Here is a 22,500-nt window from a genome sequence, read left to right as displayed (position 1 = left end):
TATCTTTTTTATTATTATTACTATTGTTTTTATTGCACAATCGAAGCGAGCATGGCCAACCGCATTTCACTGTATGCCCTGGTATGTATGTGATGAATAAAACTCTTGAATCTTGAATCTTTTCAAAAGAACGGACATTATTTGGACAGTTGAGAGTTGATATCTTTTAGACATGAGCGCTACATGTCTAACCTTAACCCTAAAACTTTAACCCTTAACCCCTAAAATAGCGCCCTATTCTGAGGTCCGACCAAATTTGTACCCAAAAGGACAGAAAAACGTGTTTTTTAATATGGGCACACACACACCTGGAAGGAGCAGTCCTCCAGTCTCTGAACCAGGTTGTCCCATCTCTGGGTAAGATCCTCGGTGTCGCCCTCGATCGTCTCCGCTGCCTGGGTGCTCCGTAGCAGCGATGTCACATCCTGTCCTGCGTCCGACAGCTGGTCCAGAGTCCTCCTCTTCTTCTCCATGTCCTCCTTCAGGGTCTATGCGACGGAATACAACACGGTGATGTTTAACACATCCTCACATTTCATATCCTCCTTCAGGGTCTATGTGACGGAATACAACACAGTGATGTTTAACACATCCTCACATTTCATGTCCTCCTTCATGATCTATGACTGAATACAACAAGGTTTGATAGAAACAAATTATCATTGAACTTGAGCAAAACTAAAATTATGTTTGGAAACTGTAGATTGGATACTCAGGTACAAGTTAAAATAAATGTGATTATTGAAAGAGTTTATGAAAATAAATTCCTAGGTGTAATAATAGACCATAAAATCTGTTGGAAACCTCACATAAAACATGTCCAATCTAAACTCTCACGAAGCATTTCAGTCATGAGTAAAGTAAAGCACATTCTGGATAGAAAATCACTCTACATTCTCTACTGTTCACTAGTTTTACCATATTTAAATTACTGTGCTGAAGTCTGGGGAAACAATTATAAGTCTACACTACAACCACTTTTTATACTCCAAAAAGGGGCCATAAGGATAGTTCACATTGCAGGTTATCGTGATCACACTAACATATTGTTTTTGGAGTCAAAGACATTGAAGTTAATTGATCTTGTGGAATTTAAAACGGCACAATTAATGTATAAAGCAAAAAGTCATGCACTTCCAAGAAACATTCAAGAATTGTTCTTTGATAGGGAGGGGGGTTATAATCTGAGGGGAGAACACAATTTAAAAGTGCTAAATGTACGCACTACCATGAGAAGACACTGCATCTCGATATGTGGAGTGAAACTGTGGAACAGTCTAAATGTGGTGCTAAAGCAATGTCCAAACATGAGACAATTCAAACTGATGTATAAGGAAATGATGTTCACAAGGTACAGGGATGAGGAAGGGACTTGATATTCACGGGGTGTTTAAATTTTTATTTTCTTTCTTTCATGTTTTACATATATAGTTTTTGTTTTGCATATATATATATATATATATATATATATATATATATATATATATATATATATTTTTTTTTTATGTTTTGAAATAGTACACTCATTTGAGTAGTGGAAAAGGGGTAGGATTAAATAAGTGTATACTTCTTCCTACTCCTTTTCGAACATGTAGATTGAGTTGTGTTTTGCTTTTGTTATTGTTTGTTTGTATTCATTGCATGTTCGAAATAAAGATTTCAAATCAAATCAAACACATCCTCACATTTCATATCCTCCTTCAGGATCTATGACTGAATACAACAAGGTGATTAACACATCCTCACATTTCATGTCCTCCTTCATGATCTATGACTAAATACAACAAGGCGATTAACACATCCTCACAAAGTCCAACACATTTATTGTATTGTGTGTTGACAGTTGGTTTTGAGTTGAAGGTCATATCAGTGAGATATTTGTTTGTTTGGAATGAGGACCATGTAAACTCAAAGCAAGGTTCAATCTGGTGGAATAAGCGTGTAATTTAACGGTTCCGACTCAACCGTTAAATTAGCTAAATGCTTTTTCCACCAAATTGAACCTCTACATGGTTCCCAACCGTAGGCTAGTACGCAGGTTAATTTCCTGACCAATAAAGTACTTGTGATTTGATTAACTGTACACAAAAGGCACATGTTCTATTTCGAAGGCTAAAGTCGTTGAGAGTGACCCAGCGATAAGGCTAAACGACGTAGCGGTTATAGCCGCGGTCCACTTACCGCTAATCTGCGGACATTAGTGTTCAATTCAGTGGGGTCCTTGAAATCGCTGGTCTGGACCTCACTCAAGGCCTCCTCTCTCTCCGACAGCCACGCGCTGAACAAACTCTGTAGGGGAGATGAGAGAAAGAATTAAACTAATTTAATTTCCTGTGTCTAACAGCTAAAAAGCACAGGCACAGACCACATTATGTAAAGGGTGTACTTGACGCAAGCTAATTTGAGTTATTAATTAATTACTCTGAAACTTCTGAAGTAGCTAAAAAAAATAAAAAATCCAAAGATTGTAGTTACATTTTTTTTAAAGGAAAGTGCTTTAGTTCTGAAAGACCGCACTTAATCTTGAATGGACTTATACAAGCACTGGGTCAATGGAGGAATAAAGAGCTCTGTGCAGACCTGCAGTCACTGAAAATAGGGGAGCACATTCTATTCAAACCCAACAGATGACCATTTAGATGGGGGAACTTGAAGAGGTCCTTGTGAATCAAATGCTGCACTGAAATCCAACATAACAGCACTGACTAATTTCTTGTTATCCATACTTGATAACCAGTCATCACTCATTTGCAAGAGTGCAGTGCCCTTAGAATGACCTTCCCTGTATGCATGCTGAAAGGTTGAGGGCAGTTTGTTATTGAAAAATAGTCCATGACCTGTTTGAATTTTTAAAAAAAATCTATTATTTCGCTTAGCAATGGTAAAATACTGATTGGACGGCTATTTGGACCATTAAATGTTTTATTTTTGTCTTTTGGAAGTGGGATGATTTTAGTGTCCTTCCATGCTGTAGGATGAACCCCACTGATTAAGCACTGGTTAAATATATGACATATGAGTAGCTAGAGTTAACCACAAGTTTAAGTATTTTGCTGTCTAAGTTGTCTATACCGGAGGAAGTGGAATCTGCTTGTGACATAATTAATTTCAAAACTGTTTCTCTATCAATCTGAAGAGACAGTTTTTCATTATTTATTTCTGTATTACTGAATGAGATAGTGAACCATCACTACTTTGTAGACCTCTTAATTTATCAACATTATTTTACATTGTTTAATCATTGAAGTAGTTTGCCATGTCATGAGGTTGTTATGAATTTACCTTGAGATTGGAGATTGATGTATTTGATGTATTTGATTTCCTGCCCATTATCTCATTCGGTATCAGTATTTCACTAATCCTATGTTTATAATACTCTTTATTTTTTGTTTTATTTAGCCTCGTCACTCTGTTCCTTAATTGACAGTAGATTTGTCTATCCGACTTCAAACCTAGTTTATTTGCCGTTTTTCATTGCATTAATCCATCAGTCATTAAGTCGAGGATTTCTTTATCCAGCCATGGAGCACCTTTCGACCGAACAATACATTTTCTAAATGGTGCATGCCTATTCACAATTTCCATGAGCAGATTCATAAACACATTAAGTGCCATTTCAGGGTTGTTCTCTTTGCACACGATAGACCAGTCCTCCTTTTCTACCTCACCAACAAATACGTCCTTATTGAAGTGTTTGTAGGATCTTTTGTTGATAATTCTATTACCTCCTTTTAGAATTTTAGTACTCCTAGATAATGCAACCAAATTATGATCACTAAATCCTACTGCTATAGAGACTGCTTTAGAACAGCGTTCTGGAAAGGTGTGTGTGTGTGTGTGCGTGTGCGTGTGCATGTGTGCGTGTCATGGTTTCCATCCACGTGTCCTGAAAGATTTAAATGTCCCCGTCAAATGGGAGAAACTCCCATCAAATATTACCTTTGTTTATTGAGCCTAAAAACAATTGATAGGCTGTATAAAGAATGACATCATCAAGACATTAAGTAGATTTATAATATTTTTTTGTATTGAAAAGTAGGCAAATTTTGCTTATATATTATACTCCAAATAAAAGGTCCCCTCAATAGACTGACTGAGTGTCATAGCGAAGCCATAACGTTGTTGACGGCAGACTCGGACTGTTGCCCGTGTTGTCGAGTCCAGTTAAATAAATGGAGTAAGTAAGAATAAGAGAGAAATGAGACTTGTTGCCTCTCAGCTGTCCGGTTCAGCACCACGGACAGCGCTGTGTGGTGTGTGTCTCAACGGGGAGCAGCGCAGCGGAGAAAGACAGAGGGAGAAGAAGCATCTCTCTGCTGGCACACTGGAGAGACCATCAAGCAGGCTACCTTGGCCAGTTTGGCCCATTCAGGAATTATTTTCACCGGATATTATGACCGGAGTTATTTAAATATGTTGGACTTGTAACAGATTAACCTTGTTAAAAAAAAATGAAAACAGTGCGTGTGTATCACCTGGTCTTCCAACAGCTGTTGCCACACCATGAGAAGCTGCTGAAGCCTGTTCCACCGCTCCTCTGTCCATCGACACACTGCTGCCCAGCGCTCTCCTAGAGACTAGAGACAGAGAGAGACACACAGAGAGAGAGAGTGTGAGTGTGGAGAGAATGGCAAATAACGCAAAACTCCCATACCGACTGGGTGAAATACAACAATGCACAAAGCAAGATTTGTGAGCTGCTGTGAGAAGAAAAGGACATCCAACGGAATACAATCACCATAAAGACTGTCAATCATAACAAAAAACTGTACTGTACTGATTTCTTCCGATTTCTCGGTTTGATTGTTTTGCTTTGTTTGGCTTTGGCAATGTAAACGTATGTTTCCCATGTCAATGAAGCCCCTTTGAATTGAATTGAATTAAATTGAAAAGTGAATTTTGAGACAGAGAGCGAGAGAGAGAGAGAGAGAGAGAGAGAGAGACATAGAAAAAGAGAGAAAGAAAGATAGACAGAGAGAGAGACCGAAAGAGAAAGACTGACTCTTCTTCAGCAACACCCTGCTACACACGCATACACCGCAAAAACACATGTTCAAATCAACACAACATGCGTCCTGAGCACACTCGCTACATGTGTTAGGATTTTGCACAACATGCGTCATTACCAACACATCTGCAAAAAGAGATGTTACAAATGACACGTGTACAGAATTATTAACACATGTAGCCAGTATTCTGAAGGAAGGTTGGACTACTGTCTCCACACAAGTCCTTACAGAAAAGTAAATCCATTCAGGCTGATGTTCAAGGAGAGAGAGAGAAAGAGAAAGAGAGAGAAAGAGAAAGAGAAAGAGAAAGAGAGAGACATTCAAATGCAACGGACACTCGTGATAAAAGTAGCTTACTTGTAGTTGGTCCTCCAAGGCAGCGGTGGCGCTCTCCCCGCTGTTCTCGTCCACCACCACCACCATGTGTGTCAGAGAGTTAACCTTCACCTGCTCCGCCTCCAGGTCGTTCTGAAGCTCCTGAGCACAACAAAGACAAAGAGCATGACACGCTGACTCACATGATGAACCATTAACTCAATGGAGGCCAAACCCGAGATAAGTCGGGTAAACTCGCCATGCGTTGGGTGCCAGACCCGAGATTTCTCGGGTTTTGGTAGTTTATTTTCTTTATTCGATATTTTTTATTCATTATTCATCCAGGGACCTTGGTGTTACCATAGGGAATGAGTCTGAGATCGCCAAAGTGCAATACCGGCCGCATCCAGCTAAACGGCGGTATCGAGCACCCTTTGTGACCTTGTATCTTGGCCTGTGTAATGGCCAAATGTCTCCGGGCTCACTTTTCCTTGTCGGGCAAGTGGAGCGGTTCTCCCGGTTCCATTGAAGCGTGTCAAATATCCCCGATCCATATGTTGTGGTGGGTTATGCCGTGGACCAAATGGACATCGGATGTACCAGATGGCGATCAAACCTATCTCAAACCCTGCCCCCAAAGTTTGTCCGAGGTAAGCGACAGTTGTGATTGGAGGATCAAGAAAAGGGTCAGGGTTTGAGATAGGTCTATTGGAATATAATTTTTGGAATACTCCCGATCACAGGTAAGGATTATCTGACGTCAATTTTAGCTTGATCCTGCAATGCTTTTATACCGATCGGGCTGATAAGCATTTTTAGTGTTCAATACGAATGCCGTTACTGGCAATCAAATCATCAGAAACGACCCCCCCCCCCCCCTTTCATGCATTCATGATGAAACATAATACCTATGACATAGATTTGATTTGGGAATAGTAGCGTGTACAGGCAAGAAACGGCAACGTGTATAGTAGAATTGACGTATAAGGCTATAACTCATTCAACTCATTCGACTCATCAAGCATTTCAGGAATTACCCCAGACCGCTCTAAAACCATGCCACGGTATAACACGGGAACGTATGGATGGAAAAATTTAGTATTTTTCACATATTGAACGATAGATAGGTGATGTCAAATGGACCATAGTATTGTATCCATAGCTATAATATAGAATATAGTTATAGCTCTACAAACAAGGTGACGCACTCCTATCTTTTAAAGCGTGGCCTTGCTATGACGGGCCCCGTCTAATAGCTGGCGCTGAATGAGTTAACAGCACGACGCACTGACTCACATGAAATTAAAATCGCTGGTTATTTCCTGGTTCCGACCAAGGAAACTATAAAAGAAGGAAGGGTCATCACATCACTGTGTAGCGTGTGATCGCACAGTGGTGCCAAGTGTGGAAAATGTCAGTTCAGCCGTTGAATGGGAGCATCATTGAGTTGAATGGGATCAGCCATCTCATTTATGAAACGTCGTTTAAGCAGGTTTTTACCTCGGATGTCAGAATCATCTGCAATCTGTTACAATGTTAACTAGCTAAATATATATATATATTTTTTGCATTTCTCAATTTTACAAACAATTTACATTGGATAGGTTTTTTTTTTTGCTTCTCTTTTCTCCCTCCCTCCCTTGAGACAAGTCCATTGGAGTGTTTGGAGCATACACATTTAGCCTCTATATCAGAGGAAAACAACAAGAAAAATAATGGTTAGGGTTAAACTGGTGTGTAGTGGGACTGGTTAAAGTTAAGGTAAAGATACGTTTACAAACAACCTTTTAGGTGAAAATGATAACGAGTTACGACTTTTCAGCTAAGCCCAAAAAAAAACTCCGGCCTATGAGCTCTAAACACTACATACAGAGAACGGAACAGGAAGAAAAGTTAGAGCGACAGGAAGACCATGACGATTTCATATGACCAGGCAGTTCACGTGGGGTCGTACTTTGTGCTGGTCTATCTGGGTCTTGAATCCCTCCAGAACTCCTGCCACAGGTTCCATCTCCATCTTTTTGATTCGCTCCTCTGTTCGGGTCAGCCAATCAGAGAGCTGCTGCAACTGCTGCTGCTGAAGATCCATCAAGACCTCGTGGAGCCTAGGGGGGGGGGGGGGGGGGGAGGAGGAGAGAGAGAGGGAGAGGGAGAGGGGGAGGGGGAGAGGGGGAGAGGGGGGGAGGGAGAGGGGGAGGGAGGGGAGGGAGAGGAGAGAGGGGGGGAGAGGGAGAGGGAGAGAGGGGGAGAGGGAGAGACAGAGAGAGCGGAGGGAGAGAGAGAGGGAGGAGAGGGGGAAGAGAGAGAGAGGGAGAGAGAGAGAGACAGAGAGGGAGGGAGAGGGAGAGAGAGAGGGAGAGGGAGAGAGGGAGAGACAGAGGGAGAGGGAGACGGGGAGAGGGAGAGGGAGAGGGAGAGGAGAGGGAGAGAGAGAGAGAGAGAGGAAGAGAGAGAGAGAGAGAGAGAGGAGAAGGGAGAAGGGAGAGAGGGAGAGGGAGGGAGAGGAGAAGGAGAGGAGAAGGAGAGAGGGAGGGAGAGAGGAGACAGAGAGAGAGAGAGAGAGGGAGAGAGGGAGACAGAGAGCGAGGAGCGAGAGAGCGAGAGCGAGGGAGAGGGAGAGGGAGAGGGAGAGGGAGAGGGAGAGGATGAGAGGAGAGGAGAGAGGGAGAGAGAGGAGAGAGAGAGAAGAGAGAGAGAGAGAGAGAGAGAGTGAGAGAGAGAGAGAGAGAAGGGAGAGGGAGAGGTGAGTGCTGTGAATGCAATAATAGTCAGTTCAATAAGCTTTAGAGGTCCATTAGGCTGGTTCAGAGGAGTCAGTTCAATAAGCAGGTCTACTGGGCTGGTTCAGAGGATAATTAATTAGGGGTAATTAATTGCCTTGTAGCAGTAAACAACACACTGAGGTGGATGACAATCACATTCACATCTGTCCATGCTAGCTAATCAGTGGCTGTGTGTGTGTGTGCGTGCGTGCGTGTGCGTGCGCGTGTGTGCGTGTGTGCGTTCACCTGGCCTGTCGGTCCATGCTGGCTACTCGGAGGCTCTCCCAGCGAGAGTTCAGCAGACTCATCTGCTCTCTGATCTCGTCCTCCTCCTCCTCCGTCAGGTTGCCCTGGGCGATGAGCTGGTTGCCCGCCTGCAGTACGTTACCCACGCTGCTCTGGTGCGCCGTCAGCTCCATCATGAAGGCCTGGAGGTCAAGAGGTCAGGCCCAAAGTAAAGGTCGAGGTTCATGTGCCCTCTGGCTTGTTTTCAATACTGGAACCGCAACAGTCCCAGCAGCACCTCTATAACAAATCTAAGTTATTTATATTTACTTTTTTACCAACGCAATGGCAGCAGCGATAAGTCACACACACACAACACATTGTATTATGTCTCGCTCCACGTTAACAACGCACAGTTATATACCGGCTGCTTAATGCGTGTCGTCAGTCAAAACAGAGTGTTACCATTTGTAATAATTAGGGCTGTCAGTTTATCGCGTTAATTAGATTAATTAATTACACAGCAAATTATCGCGTTATCAAAATGTATTACAAAAAATATATATATATATTTTTTTTTATATTGGCCATTTGCATGTTCTTGGTATCTGATTCTAGGGACATCTATGGATCTCAGGGAATGTATTCCCAGTGTCAGAAATACTGTGTCTGTTACTAGGCTTGAGTAAATTGTAATGAACCAAATGAGAATATCAATACATTTTTTTTTTATCTTTGACTGAATAACACTATGCTCAAATTGACCAGACCTGAAAAATCTAAGCAAATTAATAGATGGAAGATGATTAAACAGAAGGTTTTGTAGATACAGTACTGAATTCTGCCATCCGGACACATGTAATTTGAAATATGAATATAGAATATCAGGCATAAAATGGTTATGCGATTAAAATGAGATTAATTAGATTAATTAATTACAAATCCTGTAATTAATTAGAGAAATTTTTTTAATCGCCTGACAGCACTAGTAATAATTACATGACCTCCACTCTGTCTGCAGCAGGCCTCTCCGTTCATGGGACGACATGTCCGTATCAATACTAGTCTATGAATGTTATGCAAAGTCGGCGACGTGTTGTTGGCACAATTTGGAAATGCACAAACACAAACTGCTGTTTTAAATCTTTTAGATGTCGCTAAGCTAGCTTTCAATGGTTTCAGCATTTTCACGGTACTATCCACGCTCACCAGGGACGTGCACAGGACTTTAGAGGGGCAGGTGCTCAAAGGCTGAAAAGGGCACTACGATTTTTAAGGGCCTTTTTCGGGCGGGGGGCCCCCTTTTTATGCTTTTTGGGGGGTTTTGGTGATCAAATATTTTTCAGTTGGAAGGGCAGTCTATATGCGTAACGGAAATTTTTATTTTATTTTTTTATTTTTTTTATTTTTTTATTTTTATATTTTTTCAAAAAAGGCACTTTTTTGATGAGGCTCAAAAAGGCAGGTGCTCAGGCACCCCTTGGCCTCTATGTGTGCACGTGCCTGACGCTCACAGCCGACCAGTGTTGTCTTCCCTGCCACAACGAACACCTCGTGAGACTTCAGTTTCAGTGGCACAAACAAGCACTGTTGAGGAATAACAATTAGTGACGCACCGATGTGAAAATTGTGGCCAATACCGATAATCGATATTAAAATTGCTGTTCTGGCCGATACCGATATTTTACCGATGTCGATATCTCTGTATAGAAAACACTTTATGATAATCAAATAAAGAGCTATTTTCCAAAACGCATTTTTTTTTGTAACTTTTGTAACTTATTTTCAGAAATGACTGATATTTTGAAACTATTTAAGACCAAAACATGTAAACAAATTTAAATAGAAAGATTTAAAAAAAAGAAAAAAAAGATTTGTAATTTTTTTTTTAATATCGGCCTATCTTGATATCGGACCGATACCGATGTGTAAAAAAAAAATGACCATATCGGCCGATATATCGTGCATCACTAATAACAATAATAAAAATCTAGCACCCTCAAAAAAGAAACTCAAGTTCAGTTGACACGGCGAGTACGAGGACGCCCATCGCTACGCTTTATCCAGGAGAGACCTGGCAAATGCGACACTTGTGTATGTAACATCTCGACGGCACTGTAAATGAGTTTAATTACTCAGTGTATTATCGAGTATAAATAAAGATTGAATGTGGGCGGCTAGGTGGTGCAGTGGGCAAGGCGCTCACCTCCAATGCTGGAGACGCTGGGTTCAAGCCCAGCTCTCCACATTGCTTTCAGTTTGGCTGGTCGTTCATACTAACACAATTGGCAGTATTAAGGGGTGGGAAACTGATGGGTGGGGATCGGACGTTGTGGACAGCGACTCCTACAGGTCGGTTGGTGCGCCTGCGCAGTAGAATCAGGAAGCGACGGGGGCGGCGTCCCTCCAAAGCGCAGACCCCTGACGCTGAAAGATCGCGCTGCGCAGGTGAAAAGATGCGACGGCTGCTTCCTCAAGTACCGGAGGGGACTCGTGCAATGTATGGCTTACACGTCCACATTACAGCCGGCTTGTGGGAGGCAAGAAACAGCGTTCGAGACAGGGGAGGGTTGAATTGGACGATACGAAATTGGGATGGGAGAAAAAAATTAAAAATGGGAGAAAAGGTGGATAAAAAAGAATAATAATAAAAATAAAGATTGAATGAATGTATCCATCTAGTATATTATGAACTTTCTAACACGCCGATAACTCTATGCAACAACAAGGAACAAATGACATGACAACAAATTTGCACCACTGCATTGATGTCACTCATAACGCCTGTCAAGTACACCCGTCTGTTTGGGGTTCAGATGACGAATAAAAAAATAAATGTATTGAAACACAGTATATTGCAATAGTCTACCGTAAACCAAAGGAATGTCTCGACTTCAGTCAAACGGCCGGCGCTCTCTTGATTGGCTCCGTTCTTAGCTCTCCAGATAAAACACACGGCAAACGCGAGACCGAGAGAGAGAGCGGGATTCCAAACTCGGAGAGACAGACCATAATGACTAGCTCTCTCCGTGTGAGGTCACAGAGACAATGTGTGTAACCACCACATGGCCCTCTCTCTCCAGGCAGCCTTGAGAAGAGGTACTGTAGAGACCCACAGTGGCTTAACCCGTTCACTAGTACCACCCTACAGACGGTTGTGTGGTAGTGAAAGGGTTAACCGGCTGTAGTGTGGTTGTGAAAGGGTTAACCCGTTTTATGATGAATTGAAAATGGGGGGGACCCTGATGTAAACAAGACGAAAGTCTTTCTCTGGTCTGCATCCCCTTAACAATTGTATGTATTGAGCTGTACTGTACTGTACCCATTCTGCAATCTGTTAATAAAGTTTTCAATCAGTCGTGCGGCAGTGAAAGGGTTAACACAGGGCCCCTGGTATACATCCTGGCGGGGCCTTCAGTGCTGCCAGGGAGAGACTTGGCACCGACACTTAACATCTGGACCCGCTTGCTCTCTCTCTCTCTCTCTCTCACACACACACACAGCGCCCCGGCTACCTCTAGACCTCCAAACACATTCCGGGTCACTTCAGGGGAAAAGAAAAACCTCACTCTCGGCACGTTGTCACGGCGACGGTCACGGTACTCTCGTCCGTCTCCCGTGGCCCAATTGGGAAGTTTTGTTTCAAAGTGTGGTAAAAAGAAGCGATCGGAGGAGCCGGTCGCTCGCCAAGGCCCTCAGCGGATGCTGCTGCTTCTTGCTGCTAGCAGTGAGTCGGCGGATGAATAGCGTTACTGTCTGCCTCTCGCCTGCATTCTCCGGATGAGTAAGCATTTTCCGACCGGGCACTTCCAAGCACATTGTTGTCAATGTGACTCTGGGGGGTAAAGCTAGAGTTTAAGAGGGAACTGACCTGGATGAGCAGAAAGGTTTATTTTTTTCTTTTGTTTTGGTTTTTTTTTCCTCTTTTTTTTCCCTCCTGAAAGGCCAGGTTCTTACAGAGGCTTTGGGTCTCTAGTTGTTTTCGCTACCGGCTTTCTGCACTGACCTGGATTCCAATCATTAGACTCACAAATATTCACATTTCAGCCAAGGGAGTGCAGCCAAAGCCCCGTCGAACACACACACACACACACACACACATGCATGCACACACGTGCATGGATACACACACACTCTGGGCCACGGCACCATGGAGTGCTGTGCTCCGCTGTACTCTGCAGAATTCCTAGAATTCCCAACATGTACAGAGCATGTTCTGCAGGACACGGGAGGCCCCCAGCCCCCCAGGCCCCCCAGGCCCCCAGGCTCCCTACTGAGCACTGCCATCCTAAATATGAACCACGTGATATGAAGACACTGCCGGGCAGATAATGCTGAGTAAGTGATAATAGGAATAGTGTGCGTTTGGTTTGGTGCTGCGAGACACACGCGTATGTCTAAATTAATGGAATGAAACACTTTAAATACAGCTGTGTGGCATTTGATATGTAGGAATAATCAATGTTCACTATGTCTTTATCTCTATATTTCTTATATAGAAATACACATCTGTATTTGATGTGCATCACTGAATGGGATGTGTATTTCCATCTTCCGTGAACACACTGAACACACCATAAACACTGAACATTTACCTGACGCTTTTATCCAAAGCGACTTACAAGTTCTGTACGACAAGTCATCAGGAAGGGTACAAGTCTATCAGCTGAGTAACAATGTTCATCAAAGTGTTGAGTGATACAGTGTAGGTTAGTTTATTAGGACAAGTGCATGACAGTAAGGTTAGTTAGGGTTAGATTTATTTTATTATTATTTTTCTTATTTTATTAAATTTGTTCAGATAATGGTTGAAGAAGTGCGTCTTTAGTCGACGGCGAAAGATTGGACGGGTTTCGGCTGTCCTAACTGTGGTGGGTAGTTCATTCCACCATTGTGGGGCAAGGACTGAGAATAGGCCTATTCTCCACCATAAACACTGAACCACTGAATACCATAAACACTGAACACACCATGAACACTGAACCACTAAACACCATAAACACACCATGAACACTGAACCACTGAACACCATAAACATTAAACACTGAACACACCATAAACACTGAACCACTGAACACCATAAACACACCATGAACACTGAATACCATAAACACTGAACACACCATAAACACTGAACACACCATAAACACTGAACACACCATAAACACTGAACACACCATAAACACTGAACACCAACATATATACTAGGGCTGAGCCCAAACGCTCGAACCTTCTTTCGTTACGTTCAAATTCTAAATCAACATTCAAATTTTTTATTTTTAATAAAAATTTATATATATATTTTTTTTTCTCTATTCATTCCGTTTAAAACCAATGAGGGTTTTCTTCACAGTTGCAGATAAAGATTAGGCTACACTAATATTATACTATTATAGTATATGACTCGTCATACAAATTTAAATAAAACATTTATCATAAAGCCTATCTGCATCCGCTTGGCACTCTGCGCTCCATCAAGACGTCACCATCACTTTCATACCAACCATGCCCTTATTGGATTATTTATGTTGACGAAACTAATGGAGGATATAGTTTGAGGATATTTTATATATAAAAAAAAATATAAAATATATATTTATATTTATTATTATTATTAAAAACGAAGGTTTGAACGTCCGTTTTCGGAAAAACCCTGACGAAGTTCGAAGCCCAAAAACAGACTTCGGGGACAGCTCTAATATACACTGATGAACACCCCCTCACCTCGTGCGTGTGGAACTGCTCCTTGACCTCCTCCACGTCGTCGGACACCTCGTCCTGCATGTGCAGCGCGTCCTCGGCCGACAGCAGCCAGGTGAGCACCTCCTCCAGGGTGGTCTGGTAGCTGTCCAGGTCCACCTCCATCGGGCTCCCCTCCGTCTCCCCCTCCGTCTCCATCGGCGCGCTGGGGGTCTCCGCCCGGGGGCTGCTCCCCACCTCCTCCCTCACGCCCTGCTGCAACAGAGATGGAGGTGGAGGCAAGAAGATGTTGACTGGGACTTATATATATATATTAGTGCTGTCAGGCGATTAAAAAAATGTATCTAATTAATTACAGGATTTGTAATTAATTAATCTAATTAATCGCATTTTAATCGCATAACCATTTTATGCCTGATATTCTATATTCTATAATCATATTTCAAATTGCATGTGTCAGGATGGCAGAATTCAGTACTGTATCTACAAAACCTTCTGTTTAATCATCTTCCATCTATTAATTTGCTTAGATTTTTCAGGTCTGGTCAATTTGAGCATAGTGTTATTCACAGTCAAAGATAAAAAAAAATGTATTGATATTCTCATTTGGTTCATTACAATTTACTCAAGCCTAGTAACAGACACAGTATTTCTGACACTGGGAATACATTCCCTGAGATCCATAGATGTCCCTAGAATCAGATACCAAGAACATGCAAATGGACCATATAAAAAAAAATCTGTAAATGTGTATTCTACGTTCTTATGGAATTGTATTTAAAAAAAAATAATAATAATAAATTATTATTTATTTTTTTGTAATAAATTTTGAGTTAATTTTCATAACGCGATAATTTGCTGTGTAATTAATTTATCTAATTAACACGATAAACTGACAGCCCTAATATATATATATTACAGTATTTATTTATACACAGGTGATTATTATTAAATTATTAAACTGTGGATACCAAACGGAAGGTAAAGACGACTTTGAACTGTTGAACAGTAATCCAGAACTATTTTATTGCACTGTAAAAAGAAAATGTTTTAATCTATTCTTTTCTACTATTTTATTGCACTGCACTATTGCACTATTTTACTCCGTCTATTTTATCTTACTCTTTTTATTATTGTCTATTTAAAGCTGAATCAAACCATAAACAAGGTGGCCTGTTGAGATGTTAGATCCTAATGTGAAAAACTGTGATTTTATATGTCTGCACTATATGTGCTCATTTTATGCCTGTCTTTTTTCTGTTGTGAAGCACTTTGAGCTGCAGTTTCTGTATGAAAGGTGCTATACAAATAAAGTGTATTATTATTTAAAAAAAAAAAAAGTGTCCACTTTTTCTCCTTTTTCTATTTTTCTCCCATCCCAATTCCATTGTGCCAATTCTCCCCTCCCCTGTCTTGTACGTTGCTCGCATATGCCCCCCACTGGCCAGTTGTAGGGCGGATAGAAGCCTTGCATCACGTGTCCCCTCCGATACACGAGGAGGCAGCCGGTCACATCTTTTCACCTGCCAGCGCGGACTCTCATTGGCGAGGTGTAACGTGTGGGAGGCTCACACTGCCCCCGCCATTTCCTGTCTCTGCTGTGCAGGCGTCCCCCAACCGACCTGTAGGAGTCGCTGTCCACAACGTCAAGATTACCACCCATCGACTTCCACCCTCTAACTCTGCCAATTGAGTTAGTATGACGACCGGCCCAAGCCGACAGCCGGAGTCGAACCCGGTGTCTCTTGCGTTGGTGATGAGCGCAATGTCTGCTGCGCCACCCAGCCGCCCTTATTATTATTATTATTATTATTATTATTATTATTATTATTATTAAATGACAACCGTGGTCAATGAGATATTAGTTGGCATGACATGTCATGAGAATACTATGAATATACAGATGCTATAATATGTGTGAATATGACATGAGATGGTGACCGATGGCAAGACAGATAATGTATAGATCGAAGATGAGCACCTGGCCTTAATAATGCTCTAATCTAAATGGTCTTTAAACAAGTGTAACAGAACAAGCATGTTTATTATTGTTAGAGGACTATGAATGTGTATATAGACCATCATCACAGACATCTCAGTAGGCAAACAAACGCTGAGTGGAATCAAATAACCACGGCCATGTGCTGTGTTTATAGCATAGTGTGGCACATTGGCAGGAGAGGCGAGACGCATCATTAGGATACTATGAATAGCAACACAGCATGGTGGACATTTTACGTTAATTAAAGTGCAACATCCCGGACATATTAAGAAGACGTTAACAATACAAGACATAATGAACAATATGTATCCCATCCTGCAGGGCTGTTCTAAATCAGAGACAGGAGTCTAGGAGAGACTGGTCAGGGCTGTTTTAAAACAGAGACAGGAGACTAGGAGAGACTGGTCAGGGCTGTTTTAAAACAGAGACAGGAGACTAGGAGAGACTGGTCAGGGCTGTTCTAAAACAGAGACAGGAGTCGAGGAGAAGCCGGGGCGGGGCAGGGCTGCCAAGGAGACTGTTAAGAAAATACCAGACTGAAAGGCCTCTGGCACAGCGAGGAGGTGTGCCCCTGGCCAGCTGGGCAGGTCAACCCTCATTCCAGGAATAGCATTGTGTAGCGTAATACAAACAGTGCCGAGGCGCCTGGGTGAGGGCTGGCCCCCGTGGCAGAAACCCTGGGTAGCGTAGTGCCCCACGGAGAAAACACAGGCCTGGGGATTGGGAGGTGGGTTTCAGGGGCACAATTGGGACGTGTCCACACAGTAGGGCGTAGGAGGAGAACGGAGACCCTATAAAAGCCATGGAAACTTGAATGGGAGAGAGACTTTGTTGAAGAAGTCGAGGAGAAAAGTAAGGGCACAAAAAAGTGATGATGAAAGAGGGGCGAGTGACTCACTCTCTCTCCCCCTCTCCCCCCCTCTCTCTCCCTTCCTCCCTCCCTCTCTCTCCATGGCTGATAGCGGCACCATGTTGACCACACTTACATACTTCCTATGCCGAACCCCGGAATATGTACCACTTAAAGTACCATTACAACAAGGACCTGCTGTGTAATTACAGTACAACAGAAACTTCCATTTCTCTCAACAACAGCCTCTATTTATCCGTGCACTTTCTAACCTTTGAAGTTTGAAGAACTCCTTTGACATCCGTTTGGATATACTATATCGATGGGCTGTGGCAGAAGGGGTGGACCGGGTCTTTTGGGCACAGCAGCAGGGGACAACCTACCAACACTTACTATGACGAAAGTAACGACAAAAGGAAAAAACCTAACCCTTTTTTTTTTTACTATTATGTACCTTACTACTACTACTACTACTACTACTACAGGGCGACAGTGGCTCGGGAGGTAGACAGTGGCAGTCGTCTGGTAATCTGGTAATCCGCGTGTCGAAGTGTCCTTGAGCAAGACACTTAACCCCTAACTGCTCCCGATGAGCAGGTTGGCACCTCTGCCATCGGTGTGTGAATGTGTGAGTGAATTAGGGCTGACCCCTATTAGTCGATTAATCGGTCGAAAGGAGCCGTAGTCGACTGGCCAACCTCTTAGTCGAATATATAAAAGAAAATATATTTATAATATTTTTTATTTTTATTTTATTATTTTTTTTATCATTCTTTCCAAAAGAAAAGAGGCCTAGAAGCGTGGCTAACACTAATGGCACGCATACCAGAGGCTAACTGCCTACGAAAACAGGCACAGAGGCACTGAAAGAGGATTTCACCTCATCTCACACTAGACTAGACAAATATCAAGATGTATCCATCAGTGGACCAATTGCATGCTTTTGCAGAGGACAAGAAGCCTTCAGTCGACTCCTTCAGACATTAAGCACCCCCCACAGCCCAAATGGAATGATAAAAAAAATATATATATATATTATATATATATATAATATATATAAAAATTTAAAAGGAAATTTATTAAAAAAAAATGTTGGTCGACTAACGGCAAATTTTGGCCAATCATAGTCGACCATCCAAATCCTTAGTCGGGGACAGCCCTAGATGGGGAGGAACGAATTGTAAAGTGCTTTGGATAAAAGCTGCTATATAAATGCAGCCATTTACCATTTACCTACTACTATGCTACTATACTTATACTACTACCTATCTTGCTAATATGTCTATAATACTATGCACTCAGAGGGTAACACTCAAGCTCGATACTAGTTGACGAACAATGCCACTGACCCATAGAGTGGTGGACTGCTGACTTGTTGTTCACAATTTGTAAAATCGCGTTGGATTAAAGCGTCAGCTAAATTACTAAATTGTAAATTGAACAAGCTCTTTTTGTCGTCGAGACAAAGCGCATCAAAATCTTTGTAGCTGTGAAACTGAGAAAAGGCAGCGATGAGGGAAGCCGTGAACAGACCCTTTGTCTCACAGCACGTCTGGGCAGAAAGCTTAGAGAAAAGGTCATCTGTTGAAAATATTGCATGACATTTGGGAGTTTTGGAGCAAGTCACCCACATGTTGCAAAACCCTTTTGTTAACGCAAGCTCCAGTCTTGGTCTAGCAATGATAGAGAGAGACAGAGAGAGACAGAGACAGAGACAGAGACAGAGACAGAGAGAGAGAGAGAGAGACAGAGAGAGACAGAGACAGAGAGAGAGACAGAGAGAGACAGAGAGAGACAGAGAGAGAGAGAGAGAGAGAGAGAGAGAGAGAGAGAGGAGAGAGAGAGAGAGAGAGAGAGAGAGACAGAGAATGAATGAAGAGAAAGGAGGAGGGAGTGAGATATAAAGAAGGAAAGAGAGAGAAAGAAAGATTGTGTGAATGGAGAGAAATAGAGAGGAAAGAGGGAGGGAGGGGAGAGAGAGGAGAGTGAGAGAGAGAGATTGTTAGTGAATGGAGAGAAAGAGGGGGGAGAGAAAAGAGTGAAAGAAAAAAAGAAAGAAAGAGTGAAAGAAAGAAAGAAAGAAAGAGTGAAAGAAAGAGTGAAAGAAAGAAAGAAAGAAAGAGTGAAAGAAAGAAAGAAAGAGTGAAAGAAAGAGTGAAAGAAAGAAAGAAAGAAAGAAAGAAAGAGTGAAAGAAAGAAAGAAAGAAAGAAAGAAAGAAAGAAAGAAAGAAAGAAAGAAAGAAAGAAAGAAAGAAAGAAAGAAAGAAAGAAAGAAAGAAAGAAAGAAAGAAAGAAAGAAAGAAAGAAAGAAAGAAAGAGTGAAAGAAAGAGTGAAAGAAAGAGTGAAAGAAAGAAAGAAAGAAAGAAAGAAAGAAAGAAAGAAAGAAAGAAAGAAAGAAAGAAAGAAAGAAAGAAAGAAAGAAAGAAAGAAAGAAAGAAAGAAAGAAAGAAAGAAAGAAAGAAAGAAAGAAAGAAAGAAAGAAAGAAAGAAAGAAAGGGAGAGGGCTGCAGGCCCTGGCTGGGTACAGCCTGGCTGTATTTATTGACTCGAATGTCTATAAAATACTTGTGGTCTGGCTCCACAGAACACTTTATTACCACCATATGATGGACCAGCTCCCTCTCAGCGCTCATCATACCCCTGCTCTGCCTCTGCCGCACGTGACACACCACCCTGCTTAGTGCACTGCTTTCCCCATCCTAATTACCTACAGTAGTGGTTCCTCTGCATTCATTTAGCAATGATGGGCCACCAAAGCAAGAACATTACCACAACCACTAGGGAGAATGAGAAGTTTACAAAACGGCAGGATCAAGTACAATTCCGCTATAAAAGCAGGAACATGCATAGGCCCAGTGCTTAGAATTAGATTAGTGCTTTATTCTTAACTAACGATCCAAATGATGGCAGTTTCAGTGCCGTTGAGGCCAGAACCGGGACGGATATGGAAGTAAGCAGCCGCCACTGCTAGAAAATAATTTTAGTGTAAAAGCTGATATCATAAACACTTCAAAACCCAATGATCCAATAAAAGTTTACATCATTTCTTAACGGGATAAAGCAATAATGACTCTTAATCTAGATGCAAAGCTCCTAAACACTGTAGTCAAGAAGGAAAAACTCATATAGTCATCAAAAACAAAGACCGCTTTTAGTTTTAATAGGTCACCCCTCTCTCTCTCTCTCTCTCCCCCCCCCCCCCTCTCTCACACAGCTGTATTACGCATCACTTCCTGTGGGGAGGGGAAGTGTGCCAGGAAAATAACCCCACGTTGGACCAATCAGAGTGCCACTTATAGACTTTTTCCAGCGGTTCGTTCCAAGGTGAGCGGAGTGATTGCTCGGGGGGCAGTATAAGTCTAAGGAGGTAGTTGGTGGACATTCAGATTTCCACCTGGAAAAGATAGTCAAGATAGGAACTTAAAAAAAAAACATGAGCTGCCCCACAGCTATGTGTGGTTAAGAGCTGGAGCAGTAGGAGAGTATTAGGAGAGCAGTAGGAGAGCAGCAGTAAAAGAGCAGTTAGAGAGCAGTAGGAGAGCAGCAGTAAGAGGAGAACAGTAAGAGAGCAGTTAGGCAGTGGTTACACACAGTGTTTTTGTGCTCGTTTTTATATGTTTTTGAATACGTTTCATGTCCCTTTTACACATAAATGCGTTTTTTGGTGGATACGGCTGAAACGCTAAATTGTGTTTGCGTTTTGGAGAACCCCTAAAAAATGCGCCGACAACAGCCGTGTAGTCTGCACGGAGCTCCTACAAGTCGGTTGGTGCGCCTGCGCAGTAGAATCAGGAAGTGTCGGGGGCAGCGTGAGCCTCCCACGCGTTACTCCTCGACACTGAGAGATCGAGCTGCGCAGGTGAAAAGATGCGACTGCTGTTACCTCAAGTACCGGAGGGGACTTGTGCTATGTATGACTTAGTCCACATTGCAGCCGGCTTGTGGGAGGCAAGAAACAGCGTTTGTGACAGGGGAGGGTTGAATTGGATGATACGAAATTGGGATGGGAGAAAATATGGAAAAATGGGAGAAAAAGTGGATAAAAAAAAAAAAAAAAAAAAAAGCAATGCGTCTCGAAATTACTCATCATCAAAATGCATCATTACAGGCCGAATAGAATCTCCCGTCACACTCTGCCACAATTTGGAGGACCGAGAGCTATGTTTTGCGGGAGGGCCACATTCGACCCACGGCCCCCACTGGTTAGCCCTGTTCCACAGCCTCCACCTCTTCAAAAAAAAAAAAAAACGTGTTTGGAAATGTAATGAAATTGTACAAGCTGAGATGATTGGTTTTCTCCACTGGCTTCATAGCTGTACTATAGGACCCTGCCGTTCTAGATAGATTACAATATCGCACGGACGGGCGGGACGGACACCACGCCGCGCGTCTGCCTGGTCCCAATCATCCCAGCGCAACTGTCGATTTGTCCGAGGAAAGCAAGGTGAATCTTATCAGAGAGAGAGAGAGCGAGAGAGCGAGAGAGCGAGAGAGCGAGAGAGCGAGAGAGCGAGAGAGAGAGAGAGAGAGAGAGAGAGAGAGAGAGAGAGAGAGAGAGAGAGAGAGAGAGAGAGAGAGAGAAAGAGGGGGGAGAGAAAAAAGGAAAAGGAAAGAGTGAAAGAGTGAAAGAGTGAAAGAAAAGAAAGAAAGATTGTGTGAATGGAGAGTGTGAATGTAGAGAGAGAGGGGGGAGAGAAAGAAAGAAAGAAAGAAAGAAAGAAAGAAAGAAAGAAAGAAAGAAAGAAAGAAAGAAAGAAAGAAAGAAAGAAAGAAAGAAAGAAAGATTGTGTGAATGGAGAGTGTGAATGGAGAGAGAGGGGGGAGAGAAAGAAAGAAAGAAAGAAAGAAAGAAAGAAAGAAAGAAAGAAAGAAAGAAAGAAAGAAAGAAAGAAAGAAAGAAAGAAAGAAAGAAAGAAAGAAAGAAAGAAAGAAAGAAAGAAAGAAAGTGAGAAAGTGAGATTGTGTGAAACGAGATAGCGAGAGAGAGAGAGAAAGAAAGTGTGAATGGAGAGAGAGAGAGCGAGGGAGCTCTTACCGGAGGAGAGCTGAGTCCAGGGCCCACCGTGTGCTCCGCCTCCACCCTGAATCTGCGCGGCAGGGTCTCCACCTCCCTGATGGCCTCCATGGTCACGTCCTTCGGCAGGACGGCGAACAGCGACATCACGTACATGATGATGGACTTCTTATCAGGCAGCTGTACGGCCACGTCTGGGACACGGAGAGAGATGGGGGTGAGGATATCGAGAGTATTGCCCGTGGCCACACGTATAGACCTCTCACGGGGGTCATATTTCCGTCAGCGCAATCTCCCCCGCGGCTATAGGAAAATGAATAGACTATAAATAGTCTCGCTCATATAGCTCCGTCTGTGGTTCACGCGGGGCTGCGGTTCCCGTGAACAAGGCCTTCTAATATACATTTATCTTTCCCGATAAGGCAGGGGATTCTGAATTCCCAAGAGGCGAGCCAAAACTAGCTTAGCAGATCAGGTGACCCGACGTCACCGGCGTCAGTGCGTTCTCTGCAACATCCGGTCATTTAGGGTTCGCAACTTGTCTTTTCAAAACTGGATCGTTAGCAACACATAAAAACCTTTGGTGATCCATCCCTAGAGGAGAGGAAGAAGAGAGGATGGG

The 22,500-nt window shown here is 42.6% G+C and overlaps 1 protein-coding gene across 1 annotated transcript in view; it reads right to left on the bottom strand.

The window, feature by feature from the left end:
• Positions 1-22,500, bottom strand: part of LOC311228381 (utrophin-like) — a gene marked incomplete at its 3' end in the record, with an annotated part of 82,468 nt that overhangs the window by 6,529 nt on the left and 53,439 nt on the right. The window contains exons 8-15 of the mRNA XM_084314289.1: positions 21,900-22,072; positions 14,036-14,266; positions 8,333-8,514; positions 7,279-7,429; positions 5,367-5,486; positions 4,476-4,577; positions 2,182-2,289; positions 309-488 (exon numbers count right to left, since the gene is read on the bottom strand). Coding sequence (XP_084170415.1) covers positions 309-488; positions 2,182-2,289; positions 4,476-4,577; positions 5,367-5,486; positions 7,279-7,429; positions 8,333-8,514; positions 14,036-14,266; positions 21,900-22,072 — 1,247 coding nt within the window. The remainder of the gene's footprint in view (positions 1-308; positions 489-2,181; positions 2,290-4,475; positions 4,578-5,366; positions 5,487-7,278; positions 7,430-8,332; positions 8,515-14,035; positions 14,267-21,899; positions 22,073-22,500) is intronic.

This window comes from Notolepis coatsorum, assembly GCF_963971535.1.
Source record: "Notolepis coatsorum genome assembly, chromosome: 5".
NCBI classification, from domain to species: domain Eukaryota; kingdom Metazoa; phylum Chordata; class Actinopteri; order Aulopiformes; family Paralepididae; genus Notolepis; species Notolepis coatsorum.
This window is presented reverse-complemented; position numbering and strand designations above follow the sequence as displayed.